General features: G+C 42.5%; 1 protein-coding gene across 8 annotated transcripts in view; it reads left to right on the top strand.

Annotated features, from left to right (window-relative positions):
• Positions 1-21,796, top strand: part of CUX1 (cut like homeobox 1) — a 263,931-nt gene that overhangs the window by 81,635 nt on the left and 160,500 nt on the right. For all 8 annotated transcript variants that reach the window (XM_056506370.1, XM_056506371.1, XM_056506363.1 and 5 more), the window contains exon 3: positions 20,366-20,413. In XM_056506370.1, coding sequence (XP_056362345.1) covers positions 20,366-20,413 — 48 coding nt within the window. The remainder of the gene's footprint in view (positions 1-20,365; positions 20,414-21,796) is intronic.

Below are 21,796 nucleotides of genomic sequence, written 5' to 3'. Positions count from 1 at the left end.
GCTAGTTGGGGTGGCTGTCAGTACAAAGGCTAATGCTATTTATTAAGGTCCTGGTTTTATTTAATAGCCAGATGAATGGAACAGTTAATAAAAGAAATATTGCTTTATTCCCTGACATTTATGTCCTTGGTTTCCAATAAAGAATTGAAATTATGAATAGTTGATGGTTTAAATTGATGTTTTATGTTGAACGCTAGCTATAATTTCCCCTCTGAGGATTGTAATACCGAGAAACAGATGGTTTTTCACAGTAACAAATTGCTGTGTGTGTACTGGATACAGAGCTGCCTTTCAGCTCCCTCCACCTTCCCCTGCTCAGCCCTGGGAGCACAGGCAGCTCTGCTGCTCTTCCCAGGACACAGCCAGAGCTGCAGGAAAAACTCAACCTGTTTTCCCAGGTGTGCTGAGATGGGAAAGGGCTGCAGGAACAACTGAGCAGGATAAACACAGAAGTTCTTGGCTGTTCCTCCCATCCCAGTGTGCTCTGGCAGCCTGGGCTTCCTCCCCTGGTGCTGCTGCTGGAAATCCTGGGGAAAGCATCAAGGGCTTGAAGTTCAACAGGCAGCCCCAGTCCAGCCCCAGCCATTTCTCTGCTTTGAGTCCACAGTGTCTTGAGGTTTTATTGACGTTTGGGCTGGAGTAAATGAGTGCTAAACGCTCTTGTTTATGCGTTTTTAAACTGTTTTTCAATAATTGTTACTGTGGGGAAGTGGTGTGAGATGATTAGTGGAGAGTTTGGCAATCCGCATTAAAAATACACCTTTTTATAAGCTAATTATCGAGGGAAATGGTTAGTAATTACCACTTCTAAATGTTCTCTGTGAAGGTTTACATGTACTATTTGGATCAACAGTCACTTTAAGCCCCATTGAAAAGCAGAAAGAGGAAGAAAACAGCAGGCTAGAGGGGTATGAGTGAAGGGAGGGATCACAGCCAGCTCTGTCCTCCACAGCCTGTGGGTGTGAGGCCATTGCTGGACTTCAAAATGCTGCTGCTATTGGCAGAATGAGTATTTGGCTTTTCACAATCCTTCTATGATAAATCACATTACTGACACACAGTTAAAATACGTGGGCTTGAAGCTGAAAACAGCAGCTATTCCATAAGAGACATTAATTGTTCAAAACCGAATTGCATAGATCATAGGATTAAATTTTTAGTACTAATTTTCAGAAGAACTCTTAATCTTAAAAATGATGTAATGCTTCCAAAATCCTTTTTTTTCCTTGGAAGCATGAGAGATTGCTACTTACTCAATCCTAGTGTCCTGAGACTTCCCTATATCTATATTCTCTATATCCTGAAAGATTTGGATCTGGGCATGGTTATTGAATACCTTGACTGTAGATCATATATATGCATATAGCAAACTATATTTTTTATAAAGCAGTGAGGTTGCTGGAATGAAATACCACGTTAAAAATCTGATTTGGTTAATTAAATATTACCCTAATTTTCCTGGTTTTCCTGCTAATGGCTTGCATTCAAAACAGTGAAGAAATGCATGAGAAATCCTGCCCTTTACTTTTTCCCCTTTTGGCTTAATGTCAGGAAATGGCACATTATAGCAATTTGTGTGGCCCTGCACCACTGCTAGGAGAGATAAAGCACTGAGAACACCCAGAGACCAGGGCTGGAACTCAGTGTGGCCATTGACAAGGGCAGGAAAGGTCAAAAAAGGTTAAGATGGTTGGGAAAGCCATTTCACATATATCAGCTGTGGTGTTTAATAAGTTACCTGGAACCAGTTTCTAGCAGTTAGAACTATGGAGCTTAAAGCAGGAAAATTCAGCAGAAAACCTGTCTGCAGTAAGTGTGGTGTGGGTTAGAATTTAAAAGAGCTTGCTGAGACCAGCTTTGCACAGCTTGTGTAATGAGAAAGTTGCCATCAGAGTAATTTAGAAGTGGCCTTTTGTCAGTAGTTTCTCCGTGCCACTTACTGAAAAATTCAAGATGTGATTGTCATTAATTTTCTGGTACAAAAGAGAGGTCAGGTGGAGATTTCTGCAGAAGCAGCTGTAGAAGTGGGATCAGCCCACAGTGGTTCAAAGTCAGTGCTGAGGGATGTTAATAAACTTTATTTACTGGCTCTTGCCCCGAGGAATATTGTGCTAATGCAGCCAAGGGAATAGTGGGAGAGAGCAGAGGGAGGATCAGACCTGCACACACAGACTGAACAGAAGGAACTTGCACTTGGGTGTGTGTTGTCTTTAACTGCAGCTCTGGTTCCTCCAAGTTCACAGAGATGACATGAAGAAATAAACAGATATTTTTTGGTGCTAAAATAAGCCTGGTGTTCTCTCACTTAGAAGAAAAAGAAGTATTATTTCCTTTCTTTCCTCTCTTTCTCTCTCTCTCTCGCTCTTTCTCTCTCTCTCTCTCGCTCTTTCTCTCTCTCTCTCTTTTCCTCCTTTTGGCCTGGAGATGTTGTCCAGGCACTGTTGGAGGAGCTGGCTCCCAGCCCAGGGTTCTGTCTGGTGCCCTGGTCTGAGCAGGAAATCCCAGGCAGAGCCGGGGGTGTGTGTGTGGGGCAGTTCTGTGAGCAGTGTCCCAGAGTGGCTTTGGGGGGCTGCTCCTTTGGGGGGCTGCTCCTTTGGGCTGCTCAGGAGCCTGGGGAGGCTCTAGAGAGGCTCAGCTCCCTCTGTGTGTGCAGCAGGGCAGCTTCTCCTGGAACTGCCCCAAGCAGTGCATGGGGATCAGAAATACAACAATCGTAATGATCATTTTGTGTCACTCACACAGTCCCTCTCTAGGGCTGTGCATGGACAGTAACATCTGAGTTAGTGATTCCTCGTGACTTGAACAGCTCCTAAGAACTGGGTGGTTGGGGAATATTGGTAAGAGATTTCTTAATACTCTGTCTTCTGGTTCAAAACCACTCCAAACCTCTTAAAGATGAAATCTGGTCACTTTGATGAGCATGTTTGGACAGCAGTAACCAGTGATTTTTATGTCAGAAATGCAGGGGTCTGTGCCAGATCAATCAGCACTCCCTTTTTCCCTAACAGTTGCATCTGCTGATGATTTATTTACTTAGGAAAAAGAACAACTGATAACAAGTGAGCACGTCTGTGATCTGAGGTTTTCCTTCCCCTGAAAATCAGAGGTGTGGGGGGCTCTGGCTCTTGCTGGAGGAGCTGCTGTTGGCAGAGCTCTCATGCCAAACATGCTAAGCCATGTCTGTACTTAAGAAAGTGGAGGCATTAGGCAGCCATACGCTGTAAGGAAGGAGCAGCCTGAATTTCCATCTCCTAATCCACTTGTCTTTTTAGTACATGTATGCACAAAACATTATTATAGCACTTTTTAATAAATGGAATAATAGTAGACTTAGTGTTACATACAGGAGATTATCATCTTCAGTGATTGTGTGTGCACAGCTTGTGTTATCAGAAGATTAAAGGAATCTTAAGGAGACGCTGCTTCACAGTGAGATTTGATTTTCCCCTGCACGAACGCTTTTTAAATTATGGAGCAGCACAGACAACACTTGGCAGTGCAAAAACCAACAGGAGGAAAGTGGTGAGCAGGCTTTACCTGTCTTGTCAAATGGCTCACCTTGGCTGAGTGGAGAGGGTCCTATCACTGGGAACACATGGGGTGAATTATGGGCAGATTAAGAGCTTCCTCCTTGGCTCGCCCAAGGACTGCTGCTCCCACCTCCTCCCTGCTTATTCATCTCCTCCACAAACCCTGGCACAGGGGACCATGAGAACTATCACCTTAAGTAAATCCTCATAAGCTATTCATGTTCCTCGACAACTCTGCTCATGCTGTTTGATTCACAATCCTCTGCCTCTTCAGTTCTCTCACATATTAACGAGTTTGATCACTGCTCCATATAAATGAGGCATAATCTGAAGCTGTCAGACCTAAACTGTCTTGAACATACACTAAGTGAATATATTCAAATTTCTCTTTAAAGCTGGGAATATTTATAATAAAACTTGTCAGAGCTTCGGTTAACAGTTTACACTGGAAGTATTTTTGGTTGTGAAATACAAAAACAAGTCCAAAAATTACTTTTTGAGCTGATATTACTGTATTTGGCTTGCATATGGAAAACTTGTGTTGTGATTTCAACAACAAATGAGAAAATCGTCAAACTTCTGTGAAAATTAAGTAAGCTGAAACTTCTATGAAAATTAATTAAGCTGAAACTCCTATGAAAATTAATTAAGCTCAAATGAAAAAGTGTTAAAACACTTCACAAATTTATACTAATGTGACTTGTAACAATGACAATAAAAGAGCAATGGGTGCTGTTAGCAGAGCTTTTAATTTGGGTTGTGCTGCCTCTTCTGTCACAGCCTGAAACTGGATATCTATCGAAGTGCAAACACTGGACTCATTTATTTTTTTATCCCGTGATGTTCCCAGTGAAGAATGCTGTGTAAAAATGTCTCCTGGCTCTGGGGAGAGGCGGCCTCTCCTGATTTCCCCTTGGATGTTCTGTGGTTGTACCTCTCCTCAGACTGCATCTGTCTGGGCTCTTATATCCTGTCTGATACAAGGCTGCATCCTCTCCTGGCAGGGCCAGCACACACAGAGCTTCAGTGTCCTTGGATTTTTCTTTGTGTTACTGTAATAAAAGTTTATAAAATTTGGAATTTTCACCTTTGTGTGAAAGAAGCAGAGAAACAAACAGTATAGGATTGTTACAGGACTTAAAATACAGAGTTCCTGACATCAAAGGTGCAAGAGAGGCTGGCTGTATAAGGAGCTGGCAAAAGGAGCAGTAGTAGGAGCAAATGATGCCTTTTTTTAGCTACTAGATAATACTTTGGAACTGAATGAAGGCTGCAGCTTCTGAGTCTCATTTCCCTCCTCATGCACACCGAATGTGTGTGTTGCTGAGTTAAAACTGAACCCCAGAGGAGGTGTGGAACCCTGTGAGGAGCTGCTGTGGTGGACAGAGGTCTGGCTGCCTTGAGCATCCTTGAGTTTTGGCCCAAGTCTAATGGCAACAGTGACACCGTTTAGCCCCTAAATTCAAAACATTATCCTACCCAGTCAGAAAACATTCTCTGTGTCTAGTGCCGTGTCCAAGGCAAAGCAGACACTTGAATTGAAGTCAGATCAAATGTGGGGAAGGTTTCCTCAGCAGCCTTGATGTGAACAGGAAATTGATCCTCCAGCACAAGGCTGGAGTGCCAGGAGCTCATTCTTCACTGAGATAATCAGGCACAAAACGCTGCAAGTTAATCAGTTCACTTTCAGTTTAGTATTTACATTCACTTCAGCTTTAAACAAGCATTTAATTAGTTCTGAAAGTGTATTTGAAAGCCTTCATGTTGGACCTCGTAGATAATGAATGGTGCCTGCGAGTTTTGTTTTGTTACTGGAAAGTGAAACCAGATGCAGCTTCCCCATCCAAGTGCAGCCTCTGGCTGGCTGGATGCCCTGGGAGATAGGAGTTTTTATCATTTGGGGAGGATTTTGTGTGCTGCACTAAAGCTGGTTCATTGTCTTAGGGAAGGATGTTGATTCCACACAAAGTTTTAAGTTGCTGGAACAACATTCAAAAAATACAAAGCAGCAGGATTGGATTGCTCTGTTCAAAAAGAGCAAAAATAAAGGGATTAGTCTGTGGTTAATTTAATAACTCCCCAAGTTGCCATTACAATACACCTATATTCATTTCCTTATTAATTATGTGGTTGTGCTATTTAAGCTTCCTTTCTGTCCTTTGGGACCAAATTCTTGTCCTGGGTGAGAAACCAAGCTCCCTTTTGTGTTGGGACTCATCATGTGATGTGAGCAGGGATTATTCCCAGCCATTCCTGAGTCATTAATGGCATTGCTGGTGAATTGTCTTCCCTGGGGGCCCCCAGACCTGACCTGCTCTTGCTGCTGCTGCTGAAACTTGGTTTTTGCACTTGGTTTGTGTGGTGTTGAAAAACTCCTGGAAGCTTTTTCTTCTGTGATGGTTCTCTAAAGAATATCCATTTTAGATTTACTTAAAACAACCCTGTGTCCTCTCTTGCTGCTTTTGCCCCTTGGGACAGTCTGTTAAGGATCCTCCCCGAGGGGATGCAGAGGGAAAACCCTGCTATGTTTGTGATGCTTTTAATCCGCAGCCTGTCTATAGAGTGAAATAAATAGAGCATTCACCTTTCTGCTCGTGGATTCCTTTCAAATACAATTTCAGTGTCACCTGTGGCATCCCAGATTCATCAAGATCTGGTCTAAGCACTTCTGAATCTTATTGACCACTTGTTTTACAGGATGATAAATCCCTGTTCTCCCACAGCAAATAGATTTAATAGAGCAGGGTTTTTTTTTTTTCCTTGATTTATGTTTGCCATGACCAGAAAGCAGATTTCAGCATCCAGCAGACAGTGCTCCACAATTACAGAGTCACAAGCAGGCAGTGTCTGTTCTGCTGCTGAATGACAAATATTGTGAGAGGATTTGGTGACAGTTTATGTGTTCATATAGAACTAAAGCACTTGTGCAATTGTTGCTTCAAGATTAAACTTTCTTGAAACCTATTTTTGATTTTAGGGGATGCCTCTGAGACAGGGACTCAGTAACTTACTGGTGAGGGAATGAAAATTGGCAAAAAGAGTGTATTAGAAGGAAAAGGAGTGCATTAAACTTGAAAACAAAGATGAGATATGTGTAGTCTTTAAAAAATGTGCATTGTACAAGGTTTGGAAGATGACTGTGGACATTTGAAAATTATTTTTATCCCTCTTTTTGTAACATTGTAAGGGCATAAAAACAACCCTAATTTCATTTTAACGAGCCACAGTGTTTGTGCCCAGCAGCTGGAGGAATGAAGGACTGACATGCTAAATTGTGCCTGTGTTGTACAATTAGATGGAGTGGAAAAACCAAAATCAGGGTTTGGCTGAGGGGAGGGGTCTGTGGTGACAGCCCCGTGCTTGTACATTGTCACAATTAACAAATCTGAGCTGCAGGAATTAGTGATGATGATGCCCCCACACTTTATTGATCAGGAGATTAAATACAAACTGGTTTCTGCAGCTGCTTGCTCTTGTCCCCATGGGTTTGTGTGACATGGAAGGGGTGCCTTGCACTGGGGTATTTATGAGTCTGGGTCTGTCTCTTCTCAAACCCTTGGGGGATATAGCCCAGAATAGTTGTGTGAATTTATTGTCATCCTTACATTAGAGCAAGACTCATCTTAATAACAAAATCCTACAAGAGCAACATCTCCCTTGAAAACCATATGTCAACAGAGCTTTAAAATTGCTCAAATATGAAGAGGACATTACACAAAATAGATGGATTCTGCCAGCCTAAGGAATAGGAATTGACATTTTTCAGAACAGATGTCATTGATAATTTATAGATGGCTTTAAAAATTAAACTTTATCTAGAAGCTGGCTTAAAAATGAAGTGTTGTCAATGTTCTGAGTGCATTGGGTACATTAAGCAGAAAGGTTTGTGTCAGTGGTATTTAAATACTGCAGAAGTTGGGAGCAGCTGTGTCCTCTGAAAGTCTGGTCCTGTTCAATATTAAAGGCTCATGTGAGTCTGCTGGTTTCCAGATGATGTAGCTGCACTCCTAGGAAGTGTTTTGAAACTAGTAGTTATTGATTTTGTCCCTTACACTTCTGATTGAAAGCTGGCAGTGAAGTGCATGACTTCTGGAGAAAAAGATAATTTTATGTCCAAAAATACCAGCCTGGCTTTGTGGTTTAAAAGCTGTAAAAGCTTCATATTGATGCCCTCCTAGTTTTAAAAACAAAGTGATAGTCCTCTCTGAAAGCACAGGCATCTGCTCTATGTGCAGTAACAGAGCTGGGAAATTATTGAAAAGCTTTCTGGTGTTTTTGCAGAATCAGGATTTCCTATTTTTTTTTCCTTAAATACACTTTTTGTTAAACTGCTCCACCTAAAACGGAGTAGGGGTTAATACACATTTTGCTAAGTAAGAAAAACAACCAAAAAAAAAAAAACCACCCAGCCCAACACTGGAGGCTCAGCCCAGGAAGATGGGAATTCTGAGATAATATTCAATGTGCCCAAAGGGACAATGCTGTCTCTTGTTGTCACTGTCTATATTTAGCCAAAGTGCTCATATGCAACTTAAAATACCTAGAATAGCAAGAAGAATTTTTTTTTTTCCCCCTTCATTTGAAGTGGTTCAGTGTAGGGTTGTTAATTTTGGCTTATCACAGCTGACACTTGAGTAAGGGGGGAGAAAATAGTGGTTTGGAGCTTTAACTCTCTCCACATGTGCCCCTCTGAGGAGCCCTCCTGACTCCTGCAAAACTTTCTCTGCCTTAAATTATGTGCCCCCCATTTAGGAGAAGTTCACAGGCCATTGAGTTGATTTAAAATCCATTGTTGTTTGTGCAGCTGATAAGGGGTGAAAAAGCTATTAGTTAACAGAGCCGGGTTGAGAAAAGAAATGTTAATAATTCCAGCTTCCTACTCCAACCAACTGGAATTCTTCTGATCAGTTAATGTAAACAGTGTGATTTATACTTTAATATTTCAGCTTACATGAAAATAAGCAATAATTTTCACACTTTCAGGAGTGTTTCATGCTGTTGCAAACTAAGTTTTTGCATTTTACCCAGTTACTGAAAAGATAATGAAGTATTTCTGTATGACAATCTGGCAAATATTTATGTTTTGGGGACATATTATACACTTCAGTGTGCTGGTTTTCAATGAGAAATGCTCCCAAGCTCAGTTTAAAGCTGTCGAAAAAATTGGGTGGAAAAATGAGAGAGAGCAAAGCCCTTTAGGAAATACTGCACAAGTTGTTTATGGGGGGAATGACCTTGGCTGGTTTGGATCCCACTAATGGGCTATTTATCCCAAAAGTGAACTCCTGGTCAAAAGGAGGGTGCTGAGCACCCAGAAGTAGGGAGCACAGGAGGGTTGTGCTGCCTGGGGGATCCCTGCTCCAGCCAGGAATCTGCTGGGAGCTCATCCAGCAGAAGAACCACCCTAAAAATTGAGATTCTTGGTTTGGAAGAAGTCAGATGGCAGTGCAGGGAGCTGCTGTGTGGAGTCACAGCTGGAACTTGAGCCAGCAGGAGTTTCTGTGGTGCAGTGCTTTCCCTAAGGAAAAGGCACGGGTGGAATGCAGCTGGGTGATACCTGCTCTCTCCCCAGAGGTGCTAACAGTTGTTTATGTTCCTGCTATCTGATGGTGGCACCGAAATGTTTCCTTGTTCTTGCATCAGCTTCGGGAGCAGCGTCAGAAATAATCTTGTCCAATTTGATGGATCACTGGCATGTGTAAGTCCATGGCATGGGTGAACACCTCAGTCCACAAGCCATTCCAAAATCCATTTTCAAATCAGCAATTCCATCTTTTTATAAGCAGATGATCAGGATCTAATAAACAGAAGTAAAAAAATCAGATAATTAGCTCGATTAATCAACACCAATTCAGACATTCTATGATGTCACTTGCCCAGTTTTAACTTTTTTCCCTCCCTCATGGTGGTCCTCAGTGTCTGTCCTGACCTGGCCAAGAGGGAGCTCCAGAGTTCAGAAATGTCAGCATCTGTATGGTCCTAGTCAGGTGGGAAAACCTGATATGCTTTGGGTCTTAGGAGTGCTTATTCAAACATTGCATTTCCAGACACAGCCTGCCTTAAGGAATTTAAAATAACCTGCTTTAACTGCAGGGTGTTAAAAGCAGCTGGCTAAGATACAATCTCCTCTGAACAGTAGCTTTTTCTTTTGCTATTTTATCTGCATTTCCTAAGAGTGTTTCACCAGACAGAGCATGACCATGCTTATATTTTGTGTTGGCAGCTCTCAGCCCTCTGTGACTCTGCCCCACAGTTCAAAGCAACCACCATCATCTGCTGAGCTTTCACCAGGGCATGATTTGTAAAATACAAATCCTCTTGCCCAGGAAGAGTCTGGCTTTGGATATTTGCTTTAAATGCCATTTAAAAGTGAGCCCTGTAGTGTTTTTTTGCATCCAAAACTCAGTGTTGGCTTCCAGGCTTCCAGTCTTTCAAGTTTGCTCCCCCTGTTTCACTCCTGGCTTTGAGGAGCTCCTGCCTTGAGTGGCCCTGGATGCCCATTGGAGGTGTGCTAGGAATATTTAGCTTAAAGAAGATTCTTGAACTCGGTGTACCCTTTGCTTTGGATGCACAGGGAAGGTTTTGGATGCAGCCAAAAGCCTTCAGTATTTATCACATGCTGCTGGCTTTGATGTATACACTTCAGCATCTTGTAAAAATGATCAGATGTATAAAAGATGGTGATAGGAAGAAGTTTATTGAGTCTTTCTCTGCATAAAGGGTGTTGCAGGCACTTCTGGAATTCCTTTTTAAGTCCCTCTGTACATCAGTTGGGCAGTTTTGACCTTTGTTTTTTTTAAGTGTGGATTTTGCCTCTATTGCCAGTTTGTGCTTGACTTCTCATGGCACTTGGTGTCACTTGGTATTTCAGGTAATAAGTGATGGAAAACATCTGCTGTTTGGAGAGGTGCACCTTCAGTGACAGCAGAATAGTGTGAATGAGAACTTGAGCTCCAGAGCATCACAGCCTGGGTCACTCCTCACAGAAATGGATTGCTGAGACTCAGGAGGCACTGACAAAAGTTAATTTTTACTTAAGTGTATCTTAATTCAAGTTTTTTTACTGCCTTGCAATGAGTGGGAAAATACTTTTGAGAAAAGTAGTTGTCAGTTTATGTCTAATTTACAGTGCTGCAGCTGAGGGAAGTTTGCCACAAAGCCAGGAATAAGGTAAAAGTTTGAAGCTTAGGTTAAAACGATGGCAGATAACTTGATGTGTAGTTGCCATATATAGTCATGCAAGAAAAAGTCTGTAGGAATCCTCCAGACGTTTATGGACTTCTCTGATTCATCTGTGAGAGCCAAACAGCTCCAGCCAAGAGATAGGGAATTTGTTAAACTGCATTAAGTTCCTAAATTGCTGTAGCCCAAAAGAGCAATTCTTCCTTTTATAGGGGGAAGAGTAGGAGGGAGTAGGCAGGGAGGGTGGTGAATTATGAAGTCTCTTCTTTTGGTAAGAGTTTCAAGAGATGAGTAACATTCTAGAGCTCTTTAAAAAAACCAAAATAACAAAACACAAACCACAGACAAAAAACTTGAATTAATTTCCGTTGCTCTCATCAAAAGCTGGCTGTCTAAATTTAGCCATTTCCTATAGACGCTCAGCTTATGCTGGCAACAGTCAAACTGTTTGTCCTCAAGTGCAATTTGTCACCTCCCCCTCCTAAGTTGGTAGAAGATAAGCCTGTATTAATTCTGCTGATTTATTATTATACAAATGTGCCTCATTTTAATCTGCCATCGAGCTGATTGTGCTGGGGGAACGGGAGCCGCTCGCTCCAGCTCCCCGTGTCTCCCTTCCTCACCTCCCATCCTCTGGGCTCCTTTTCCTGCTCTTTTTATCCCCTTGCTCTCCCCACCCCCTCCAAACACTGGAACAGCTCACAGTTGAGCACATGAATTTGGGAATTAATCCCAGCTGAGAGTATATATTACACTTGTGAGGGGATGCTGCTGCTCAAAAACGCTTTATGTGGGTTTTTTATTTCTGAAGTTCAGCTCACAAATAGTACATGTATTGAATAAGTCTGTAGTGAGCTCTTGCTTTCTTTCATCTGGATGATTCATTTCTATCTACTGTGTGCTCCCAAAGCATGTGCATTATGGGCCTGAGCCTGTTTCCATAGGAATTTTGCCAGGAAGAGTAAAGGCAGCAAAAGTTTGTTTTCTCCGAATTGCTTCACTCACTGAAGCAACATGAAAAGCTCTGTGCTGTGTTTTTTTTATTTAGGTCAGCAGGATGACAGTTAGATTAATTTCAAGGTGTTTTTACCAGGTATGCTAAATTAGATGTAGTAAAACCTTTGGGTCTGTATCCTGATGTTTTTGAGGTTGTCAATTTTTTTTTTCCCTCTTTGAATTTCTCATTTTTGTTGGAATCTGAAGTTGCCACGTTAGCTGCATCCAAAGGGCCAGACCTGAACCCACAGCCAGTGACTCCCTGCATGGAAGGAGTCACAAGGAACATAAAGACAGCAGAGATGATGCTCATGAGAGTTTCAGCAAATATAGGACATGTATTTGCAGGACAGCAGGTTTTTTACTCAAGTCCTCAAGCAGCAACGTGCTTCCTATAGGAGCAAATGGCTTTTGAATGAAACTGGATGGTCAGGATCAAGATTAAGAAGAAAATCTTATAAAAAGATTAGCAGAGGATTGCATAGTATTGGATTTTCTTACATTGAAATCAAAGCAAAAGGCTGAGTGTAATGATAGAAACCAGTAAATACACCTGTGCTCTTACATGCAGGTATGGCAGGGTGTGATTAATGCTGGCTGCTCACAGCTACATTTGTAATCTGTGTGCAGAAGATAAATAAGGGAAATAATTTTGCAGTCCCTGATGTCCCAGCAGGTCCTCCCCAATTCCCAGATGGACTGTAAGGATCTGTGAGGATGCAGCCTGGCTCCTTGTTATTGTATTTAACACAGAATTATTCTTCTTGGAAATTTACTTCAAAGCAAGATCCTTGCATTCTGGAAATCAATAACAGGTTTTAAAACATGAATGTTTTTTAGCACTCTCACTTTTCCTAAATGAAGCAGTGCATTGGGATTCATGATTTCTGAATGGTTTACCCATCTTTTCCTGGAGACTGAGGAGAAATCCCAGTGCCAGCTCCTGATCCATCACCCCAGAAGGCTGGAGAAGGGTGCACTCTGATTCCAGCCCTGCTTGTGGGGAGGGAATATGGAAAATTACAGCTGCAATTATGGTTTCACATTAAATATTCTTCTTTCTAAATCCACCATGTGAAGCATTAGGCTGTGTTTGAACTGGTGTTGTTAATTGGACCACAGCACTTAGGTGCCTCTTCTGCAGAGTCATGGCCCCTGTCATTAGCCTCTCATTAGACCTGTTAATTTTTTAGGGCTCCTAATAATTACCTTTATTCAGAAGTTCCCCATTTTACACTGAAGAGAAACCTCTGATCTGCAGGCTGTAATTCTGGATAACCAGGGGAACATTAGGAATACTTTATAGACTTTCAGAGTGGGAAATACAGTGGATGGAGGATGAAATCTTGCAGGATGTGATTTGGGAGGAGTGTTCAGGATCTTTTTCACTGGAAAACTCAAATCACAGACAACTTGTGGAGCAACATGGAATTTATGGAGGGGCAGAGCAGTTCTGGTTTTTGACAAAATTTGACAAATGTAGGTGAGGCTGGTTTTGGGGGATGGAGTGCACAACTAAGCATATTTTTGGACAGATGGGCTCAACTAATAACATCTGCAGGTACTTAACAAAGCTCTTACTATCTGTGCTCTGTGTAGGGATCCTGGCCTAAGCTAGCAATGGCAATTCCTGCATTTCACTGCCACATGGTTGTCTTGCTGGCACCTCAGAGGTTCTGAAACATTTATTTAGTGTATCAGATGGGTTTTCATTGCATAAAAAAGGAGTTCTGCTCACCTGGGACAATGAGATCTGGTTTTTCCCATGACAAGGGTCTGTCATGGCATGTTTGGTGTCACCTCAAAACTTTAGCATTGGGTTTAACAAGAAAGCAGGAGGGACAATCTCCATGGAGCCAGTGGGATAATTAATTTATTGTTTGTTGAAAGTGTTGCTTGATTTTCTGTGTGTATTGATGAACTGTTACACAAGTCATCCTTCCTTTTTTTTCCCTACTGCAGTTTTAAAATTACCTCCTTTCAAAACTCCACCTGAATAATTTTTGTTTGAACTAGCATTTTTACTCCCTTGCAACTCTACTTTTTAAGTTCTGCACAGTTCCTGTTCAGTATCTTTCCTAGCCACTGTTAACTCACTGGTTTATAAATGACACCAGGGTTGTCACATGATGCTACAAAGCTTGGTTCACCACATTAATTTGTAAAGTTAGTTTAAAAAATCCTTTTTCTATTCTGTATGTGTACTTGTCAGGATACATACATATATACATATATATGGGTGCAACAGTTCCTCTCTGGCAAAGTGGCTTTTTAAACACTTGTGAAGGTCCCCAGGCTGCTTGGATGTGGCTGCACAGACCCAGAGTAAACCTGTGAGCTTTTTGTATATTGGAACCTGGAAGGAACCATAAGAGGATTCCATTAAGACTCAGGCAAATTCCACTGAAGGCAAATTCCCAGCACAGCAAGGAGGCTCCTTCCCAGATGCTCAATTTCCCCAGCTTGGGAATAGCACAGTTTGCACCTTGCCACTGCAAGGGGCCACAGGAGCAGCCCCAAAATCCTCCCTCTTGACCCCTTTCCCCATGGCTGAGTAGGACCCACACAATCTTTGGAGTTTGGTAGAAACCAGGGAATTTCCACAAAGAAACTCTTGAAACTCCATGGGAGTCCTTCCTTTGGGATTGTCATGTGGCTGCAATCTGGCAAAATTGAAGTGGTCAAACAGCAAAAATTCCATTTCTTTTCAAGGGACCTGTGTCAGTGTTTATCCTGCAGCCCTGCTTTGTATCTTCCCCCCTGAATTGCAATGCCCAGGGTTTTGCTCAATGTTCCACTCCAAGCTGAAGTCTGTGCTCACTAAATCAGCCCTTCACAAATGGAATATTTTTTCACTTCTTGCTGGGTGGGTCCATACACTGAAAAATAGGTCAAGAACAGTAATCTAAATCTACTGCTAATAAATAATTAAAGCTAATGGAATTTGCACAAGATCTGTGAGCTTGAAATATTTCTGAAAGTACTGTGGTGTACGTTTTGCTACTGTAAATCAAGATTTTTTATTTATCATTGTGCTAGGTTGATACATATCTATAAATGTAACTTAAAAAGGTTTTTTTTTTTTGTACGGAGAAAACACTGGCATGTTAGTATTGAAATAACTAAAAATATCACAGAAGATTGATAAGATCGTGATTCATTCTTTAATGATTGGATTTCAAGTAAATACTTCAGCAGCCTTAAGCAATAAGAGGTTTTATATCTCATTAAATCAAAGTGTAAATTGAGCAATAAATTGTTTACTCATATGATTTACTTTGTTTTATATTTTAGGAATTAAGTAAGTCATCTAAGCTACTGTATAATACCTGTTTGAACAACTACTGGGATTTCAGTTGCATCTCTTTTAGATTAAAGCAAAGTGGAACTTGCTGGAACTAATTAAATATAAAGACTTAAATGCTTCCTTTAGTACACCCTTAATCACATGTGCCCAGGATTTCTGGTGGAAAAACAATTGGAATATTCTGGATTTTTTCATAATACTAAGAAATAATATTTAGAACTTGAGCACTCTGGGTGAGTGCCTGAGTGATCCCAAGCCCTTCACCCATTTCCCCATAGCAGGGAGAAGCATCTGTGCTTGCTGCCTCTCTCTAATTAACCAGCAGAACTGCTTACTCCTAATTATAGTTAAGTTGCTGATTTGTGTGTTTCATGGTGACAAGTTGTGTCCTTGAAGTACACAATAATCAAACACACCTCAGAAGTTGATGCCAGCGTTCTTCCCAAATCCTTCGTGCTTGGCTGCCTCTCACCTCTCCCCCTTCCAGCTGGATTTATGGGAAACTCAGCAGCATTCTGGAGATAATAGTGGGGTGGATGGAGTGTGTGGAGCCCTGGCTGTGCAGGATAAACATCCTCCCAGCCCCTAGGGACAGACATCCTCCCTCCCAGCACGCTGCCTCTGGGAGAGGGGCACAAACCTGGCACCCAGTTTTTGGCAGGGGAGCTCCCCTTCAGCTGTGCTGTCTCTTATCATGGAGTCATGGAATGGTTGGGGTTGGAAGAGACCTTAAATCTCATCTCATTCCACACCTTCCAGTAGGTCAGGTTGCTCCAAGCTCCATCCAGCCTGGCCTTGAACATGTCCAGGGATGGGAAGTGTTAGGTGTTGATGGAATTACACCACCCTCCTGCTCAGCCAGTACATCCTGGGGGTGGTCTAGAGGTTGCTCTGTGTTGGGTTTTTTTTCCCCCTTTTCCATCTTTTTTAAGTTCTTGCAAGAAGGAATCAGGGCTCAGGGTGTCCAGGCAGTGCCAGTGCCTCGTTCCCTGTGTTTAACAGGGAAGGGACACGAGGGGGAAGCTGCAGTGATGGGGCTGTGACAGCTGAGCTGGGGATGTGACCCAACTGACAGCAGTGGCTGCTTCCCATTAGCACTGCTGAGCCAGACACAGTGACATTCCCCAGCCCTGGTGGCTCCAGCACACAGAACACAGAGCACTCAGTGGGAAATGTGGCTCTGGAATGTTCACCCAGGTTTTTGGTTGGTTTGTTCACAGGACAGCAGTGCTTGTGTAGATGATAAAGGTGTGGAGGTCAAGCTTAGCCTTGCTGGGCCACTTCATCAAACTGGGGTCAGAGGGCTCTTGTTGTGACATTTAGAGATAAGCATTTGGGAGGTAAATGAGATGGAGCAGCCTGGGAGGAGATCAGAAGGTGCTTGTGTAGCTTCAGACCTCAAGTAAATTACAGATACAGCATCAGTAGCCTGACCATTGCTGTGTCCTTTGTACTGTACACAGGGAGTTAGGATCCAGATAAATAATGTGGTTTAGTTGTCAGAAAGATGCATGTGTTGCCCAGGATTTTAACACAGATTTATTCTTGGTTTATTTTCCGTGGAGTTATTTTTAATGAGAATGGAAAGGGAGTTAAAAATTATGTGGATTCAGATTTCATTGTTTAGCTACTTGATCAAAATATAAACTCATTGTTTTTACTCTTGTAAAGAGGAAATGCTGTATTAGCTTTCAGCCATCAGATTTGATTCAGATAATGATACAGCATCCTAATTCATGGGCTCTGCATCAGATACTGAGTTTGTCTGTGACAGAGCCCTTTTCAGAAAACTGCTCTACCCCTGATAAATCATCCAGAGAGAAAGAAGGCATGTATTTAGATGGCATGGAAAAATAGGCTAATAATGGGATTGTATTCCTGTGCTCAAATATTTCAGTGTGTTTGTGTTGATAAATTATAATTTGTTTTAATGTTCTGTTGCATGGACCCTTTTCAGCTGTTCTGCTTGGCTGCAGTGGTTTGGTAGCCTTGTGAGGGCTGGAGCCTGGATGCTTTTCCTGTTTTGATCACAGCCCAGGCAGTAAAGGCCACCACACTTTAAACAGATAATAAATCACCCTGTGTCCTTGCTAACCAACACTGCAGACTCCCTCGGGTCTGAACTGAAGGTCCTTCTTCCTGTTCAATTTAGTGTAAAGAAGGTAAAATTCTGTTTGAAGTTCTGTGTAATATTTTGAGACAAAGTCTGATGAGAAATTTTTCCAAGCTGCCAAAAATAAATCTCCCCAGCAGAGCTGTGACTCGAGGCATATGTATTCCTGACTTCTGTCTGTTTATTTTTATTTCCCTTTGGTTGTGAGCTGCCTCAAGTTTTGATGTTGTTTCGCTGAGGAAGGAATTACAAAAGTACCCTATAAACTCTTTCCTATAAACTCTTTCCAAGGGCAAGCCAGGAAAAGAGGGGAGAAAAGAAAAAAATGGTGTGAAAAAGGTGTTTATGCCTTTTGCCATTTATCCACTCACCTGCATGGTGTGTTTGGCTGAGTTTAAAGCACTGGTTCACATCCCTGCAGCTCCCTTCCCTGGCCTGTTTGCTCAGGGAAGGGAATAGCAGTGGGATGCTCTGTCTCAGTTGTTCAGCTGCAACAGATTTCAAGTGATTGTGAAGATTTCAAGTTGCATTTTATCCCATTCATGTGTGTCCTGGGATTGCCCTGCATGGATTGCAGTGGGATAACTCATTGCTTGCCAGTGGAGCTGGATCACCCTGAGCTGCCTTCTCCTCCATCAGGAAATATTTTACACAAAGTTTTACCCCCACCTCAAGCTGTGACTGAATCAAGCACATGTTTTCCCATGATGGAATGAATTTTGCTTGGAAACCTTCTGATTGCTGGGATTAGTGTTTAGCATCCTGAATTTGCTAAGTGAATTGAAAGGTTTTCTCCCTTTTTTTTTTCTGTTTTCATGGATTTGGGATGCTCCTTCTATTCCTCTCCACCTCTGCTTCTCTCTCTGTGCTGTTATAAACAACAACATCCCTCATTATTCAAAATGAATATGAAGGTGAAGTCCTGACATAGTTTATATCATGAAATAAAAAGTGCTGCAAATCCTGTCTTTCAGAAGTCAGGATGTGCCAGAGGAGGCAGTTAAATAGCAGGATCTTGGCTGGGGCTTGCCATGGACCAGGAGCAAGGATGGCATTTTCCTGCGTCTGGATCTGGGATTACATCTCCCATATTTCTGCTTTCACTTGTGACATCACTTTTCTGGCTGGTACCAAACAAGTCAGTAAATTCAGAGGCAATATCAGGGACAAAAGCCCTAAACCCAGTGATTTTCAACCACCTGAGATTTTTATTTCAAGAAAAGTTGCTTTGCTTGGATGATATAATTTTTCCTGATTTTATAAAGGGTGCCAGTATCCCAGCTGTAAATCTAATTCTGTTTGTAATTTCACTGGGCACTAAAACTGCCTCTGCCAGATTTTGGCCTTGAATGTGAGCATTTATTTTGCCATCAGTGGTTATTGTTACTTTCTTCAATGTCAGCATCATCAGGTTACAAAGAAAACATGTTTAAAATGTGCACAGCCCTCAGGTCTCCCTGAGGAGGCAGGGAGTGGGGAGAAGCTGCCCAACCTGCCAGTTTGCTTTGGTAGAAGTGTAATTTGTAGATGTTTGTGATCCACAGGGACAGTGCCCAACCTTTTTGTGTCCCAAAGCAGGCAGCAGGATGTATCAGGAAACATTTTGGGTGACTTGGCTTGGCCTAAGAACAGAAGGACAGTTTGGTTCAGTCTGAAGAGGGAGCTCAGAAAGCTGCAATATTATCCTTGACTTGATGGGGATTAAACTGTATTTTAGTGCAGTAACCATGTCAGAAATGAAATTTGACTGATCATTTGTCTTTGATAGCTTCATTTGCCTTGGGCCCCCTAAGCCATTTCTCAGGGAGTGGGAGAACTCCTGATACTCCAACTCTCTGCATGACTTGTCATTTAAATGACAAAAATCACTTCTCTCAAAAGCCTACTTTTCCTTCAGCAAAATCAGATTAAACCCAGGGCTGAGAGTGTTTTGGTGAGTGGTTTAACATCCAATATGTTGCATGACTGTAGATGTAAAAGTAAATGTGTTGGAAAAGAGAATTTCCCAACTTTTTAAGGTCACCTTCTTTTCCAAGACTCTTTTCTATACAGAGAAAATGCTTCAAATATGTCTCTGTGACCCCCTGTGAGGTTCAGGTAGCTCAGGACTGTGGCCTTTGTGCAGGTAGAAGATTTCCTGGTTACTGCAGCAGCTGGTGACTGTTCCAGCTGTGGGCAGTGTTCCCAGAGCATCACAGGACTCAGCATTGGAAGGTTTGTCAGAGTCTGACCAGATCTCACCTGCCCTTAAAAATGGCTCTTCAGCACTCATCTAGCACTAGTTCTGCTCAGCTGAGCCTTGGAAATCTCCAAGGATGGGAAATCCTGCAGCAGCATCAGTGCTGCCCTCCCAAGTGATGGTTTAATGCTCTCCCAGATTTATTTCCAGGTGTGAGTGCACTGGGAAGTGGCCAAAGCAGGAATGCAGCATCTTGGCTGTGCATGACTAACAGTGTCCTCTGCAGAGTTACTGGGTTTTATTCTTCAGGCACACACATAATAAGAATTATGGAATTTGTAAGTGAATTAGACCCAAACCAGCTTAGAAGTGAAGCCATAGAAAATTTTCTGTATGATAAATATACCTTTTTTTGTCCTAAATTATCTCAGTTGCTAAGTAAAAATATGCTATAAAGCTTTAGAGTGATTCTGTGGGCAGTATTTTAATGAATTTTGTAGCACTGAGTATGTTGTAATTTGGAAGAAGAAATTTTGAATTATACAGAAACCAACAAATAATACTTGTCATCCTAAATGAGCTCCAGTGATCTGATGACTAAAACCAGAGCACTCTTGGGAAAATAATAAATAAACCAGAGATTTTACAAAATGGCAACACTTCTAGTTGAAATGATGGTCCAGAATCATCTTCCTTTAAGCCTGGCTTCCATTTGTGGGAATTTCCTTGGCATAAGTTCAGAGGTGTAGCTGCTGTGAAGGCAGATAGAGACATTTACTGCTAATCTCATTAATGTTTCAGCTGAATTAGGAGACTGAGGGCATTCAGTGCTTACCCACAGTTTGGATCATTAATACCATTTGCAGGTGTATGTCAAACTGGAGATTCAGACCTGCTCAAAGTGAACTCCAGGTATAATTCTGTTTTAATAAAAGCTCCAACAAAATGCAATCAGAATTGAAGTAACACTTGAGAACTGAAAGTCCCATCAGGAAAAACATGATGATGACTTTTGCTTTGCAGTTTTTCTGATGCCATATCCTGCTTGTGTCTTCCAGGACCTGCGCAAACAGGTAGCTCCACTACTGAAGAGTTTCCAGGGAGAGGTAAGAGCTTCTTCTGCTTCTCAGGATGTTTTCAGTGCTGCCTCACATCAGCCTGCTGTGCTGGCAGGGTGTGTGTGGCCAGCTGGGCACACAGCCCTAAGGCTCAGCCCTTTGCATTTTGTGTGTGCAGGGAATGGAGCCTGAAGATGGAGAGGGAGCTCAAAGTGACAGGACAAGGGGGAATGGCTTTAACTGACAGTGTTTGGATTGGATATTGGGGAAAAAATAATTTCTGTGAGGGTGGTGGGGCCCTGGCACAGCTTGTCCAGACAAGCAGTGGCTGTCTCATCCCTGGAATTGTTTAAAACCAGGCTGGACAGGGTTTAGAGCAACCTGGGATAGAGGAAAGTGTCCCTGCCCATGGCAGTGGGGTGGAACAAGATGAGCCTTAAGGTCCCTTCCAACCCAGGTCATTCTATGATTCTCTGATACACTGGGTTTGTGCTGGACAATCTAAACTTTGTCCTGAGCCTCCCTGAGCATCCCTGAGCCTCCTGTCAGCACAGCAGGGACTCAGCTGGCACATCCAGCTCTCTGGGCCTCACTGACCCTACAGGCTGAGCTGTTCAGGAATGCAGTGCAGTGCACTCACAAAACACTGCAAATCATTCTCCTGCAACTTTTCAGCTGAAAGACATTGTATTCCAGAGGGCTGATGGAAACCCTTGGGCTGGCAGGTGTCTGCTGGAAAGGCTGAAGCACTGCAGCCCCTCTCCTGGCTCCAGCTTGGGTTTCTCTTCCCAGCACTCACACCAGCAGAGTGCTCACGAGTTTAAAAGCCAACTGTTGTTATTCTGAAGAGTTTCTGTAGGCAAAGGCAGCTGGGCCAATTAGAGAGTTTTCCATTTTTGCTGTGGCCAGATGGGAGCCGTGGCTGTGCCGCGTCCGGGAGGGAGGGTGGAAATCACATTTGTCCTTGGAAAGCTCTGTGCCTGCCTGGGGGCTGCAGGGAGGCTTGAGCTCACACTGATACACAGCACAGAGCTCTGCCCCTCAGGAATGGTGTTCCAGCACAGGGAAGTCAGGGGTGTGTGCAGGATTGGGGTTTAAGTGCACAGCTCCCCTGAGTGAGGCTCACATTCCTGATCACTTCTGCACCCTGCTAAACCTGTGTCCCAGCTAGGCAATAATCCCTCATTTAAAAGCAGCATGGTACTTTTTGTTTTACAACCTGATTTCCCAAGTATTTCTAGAAATAAATAAATAAACAGGATAACTTTGTCCTTGATATATCCAGCAGACATTTGTGAGAACAAAGAATGACTTGCATGAGTCCGTTTGCCAATGGAAATTTACACTTTAAAATTGCTCCGAGTGCATTGCAGTGCTCTTAGAACCTTTTCACTTCAGTTTCAAGCTTGCAATGCACTGACTGAAAAGTGC

This window comes from Oenanthe melanoleuca, chromosome 19 (genome assembly GCF_029582105.1).
Source record: "Oenanthe melanoleuca isolate GR-GAL-2019-014 chromosome 19, OMel1.0, whole genome shotgun sequence".
NCBI lineage: Eukaryota > Metazoa > Chordata > Aves > Passeriformes > Muscicapidae > Oenanthe > Oenanthe melanoleuca.
This window is presented reverse-complemented; position numbering and strand designations above follow the sequence as displayed.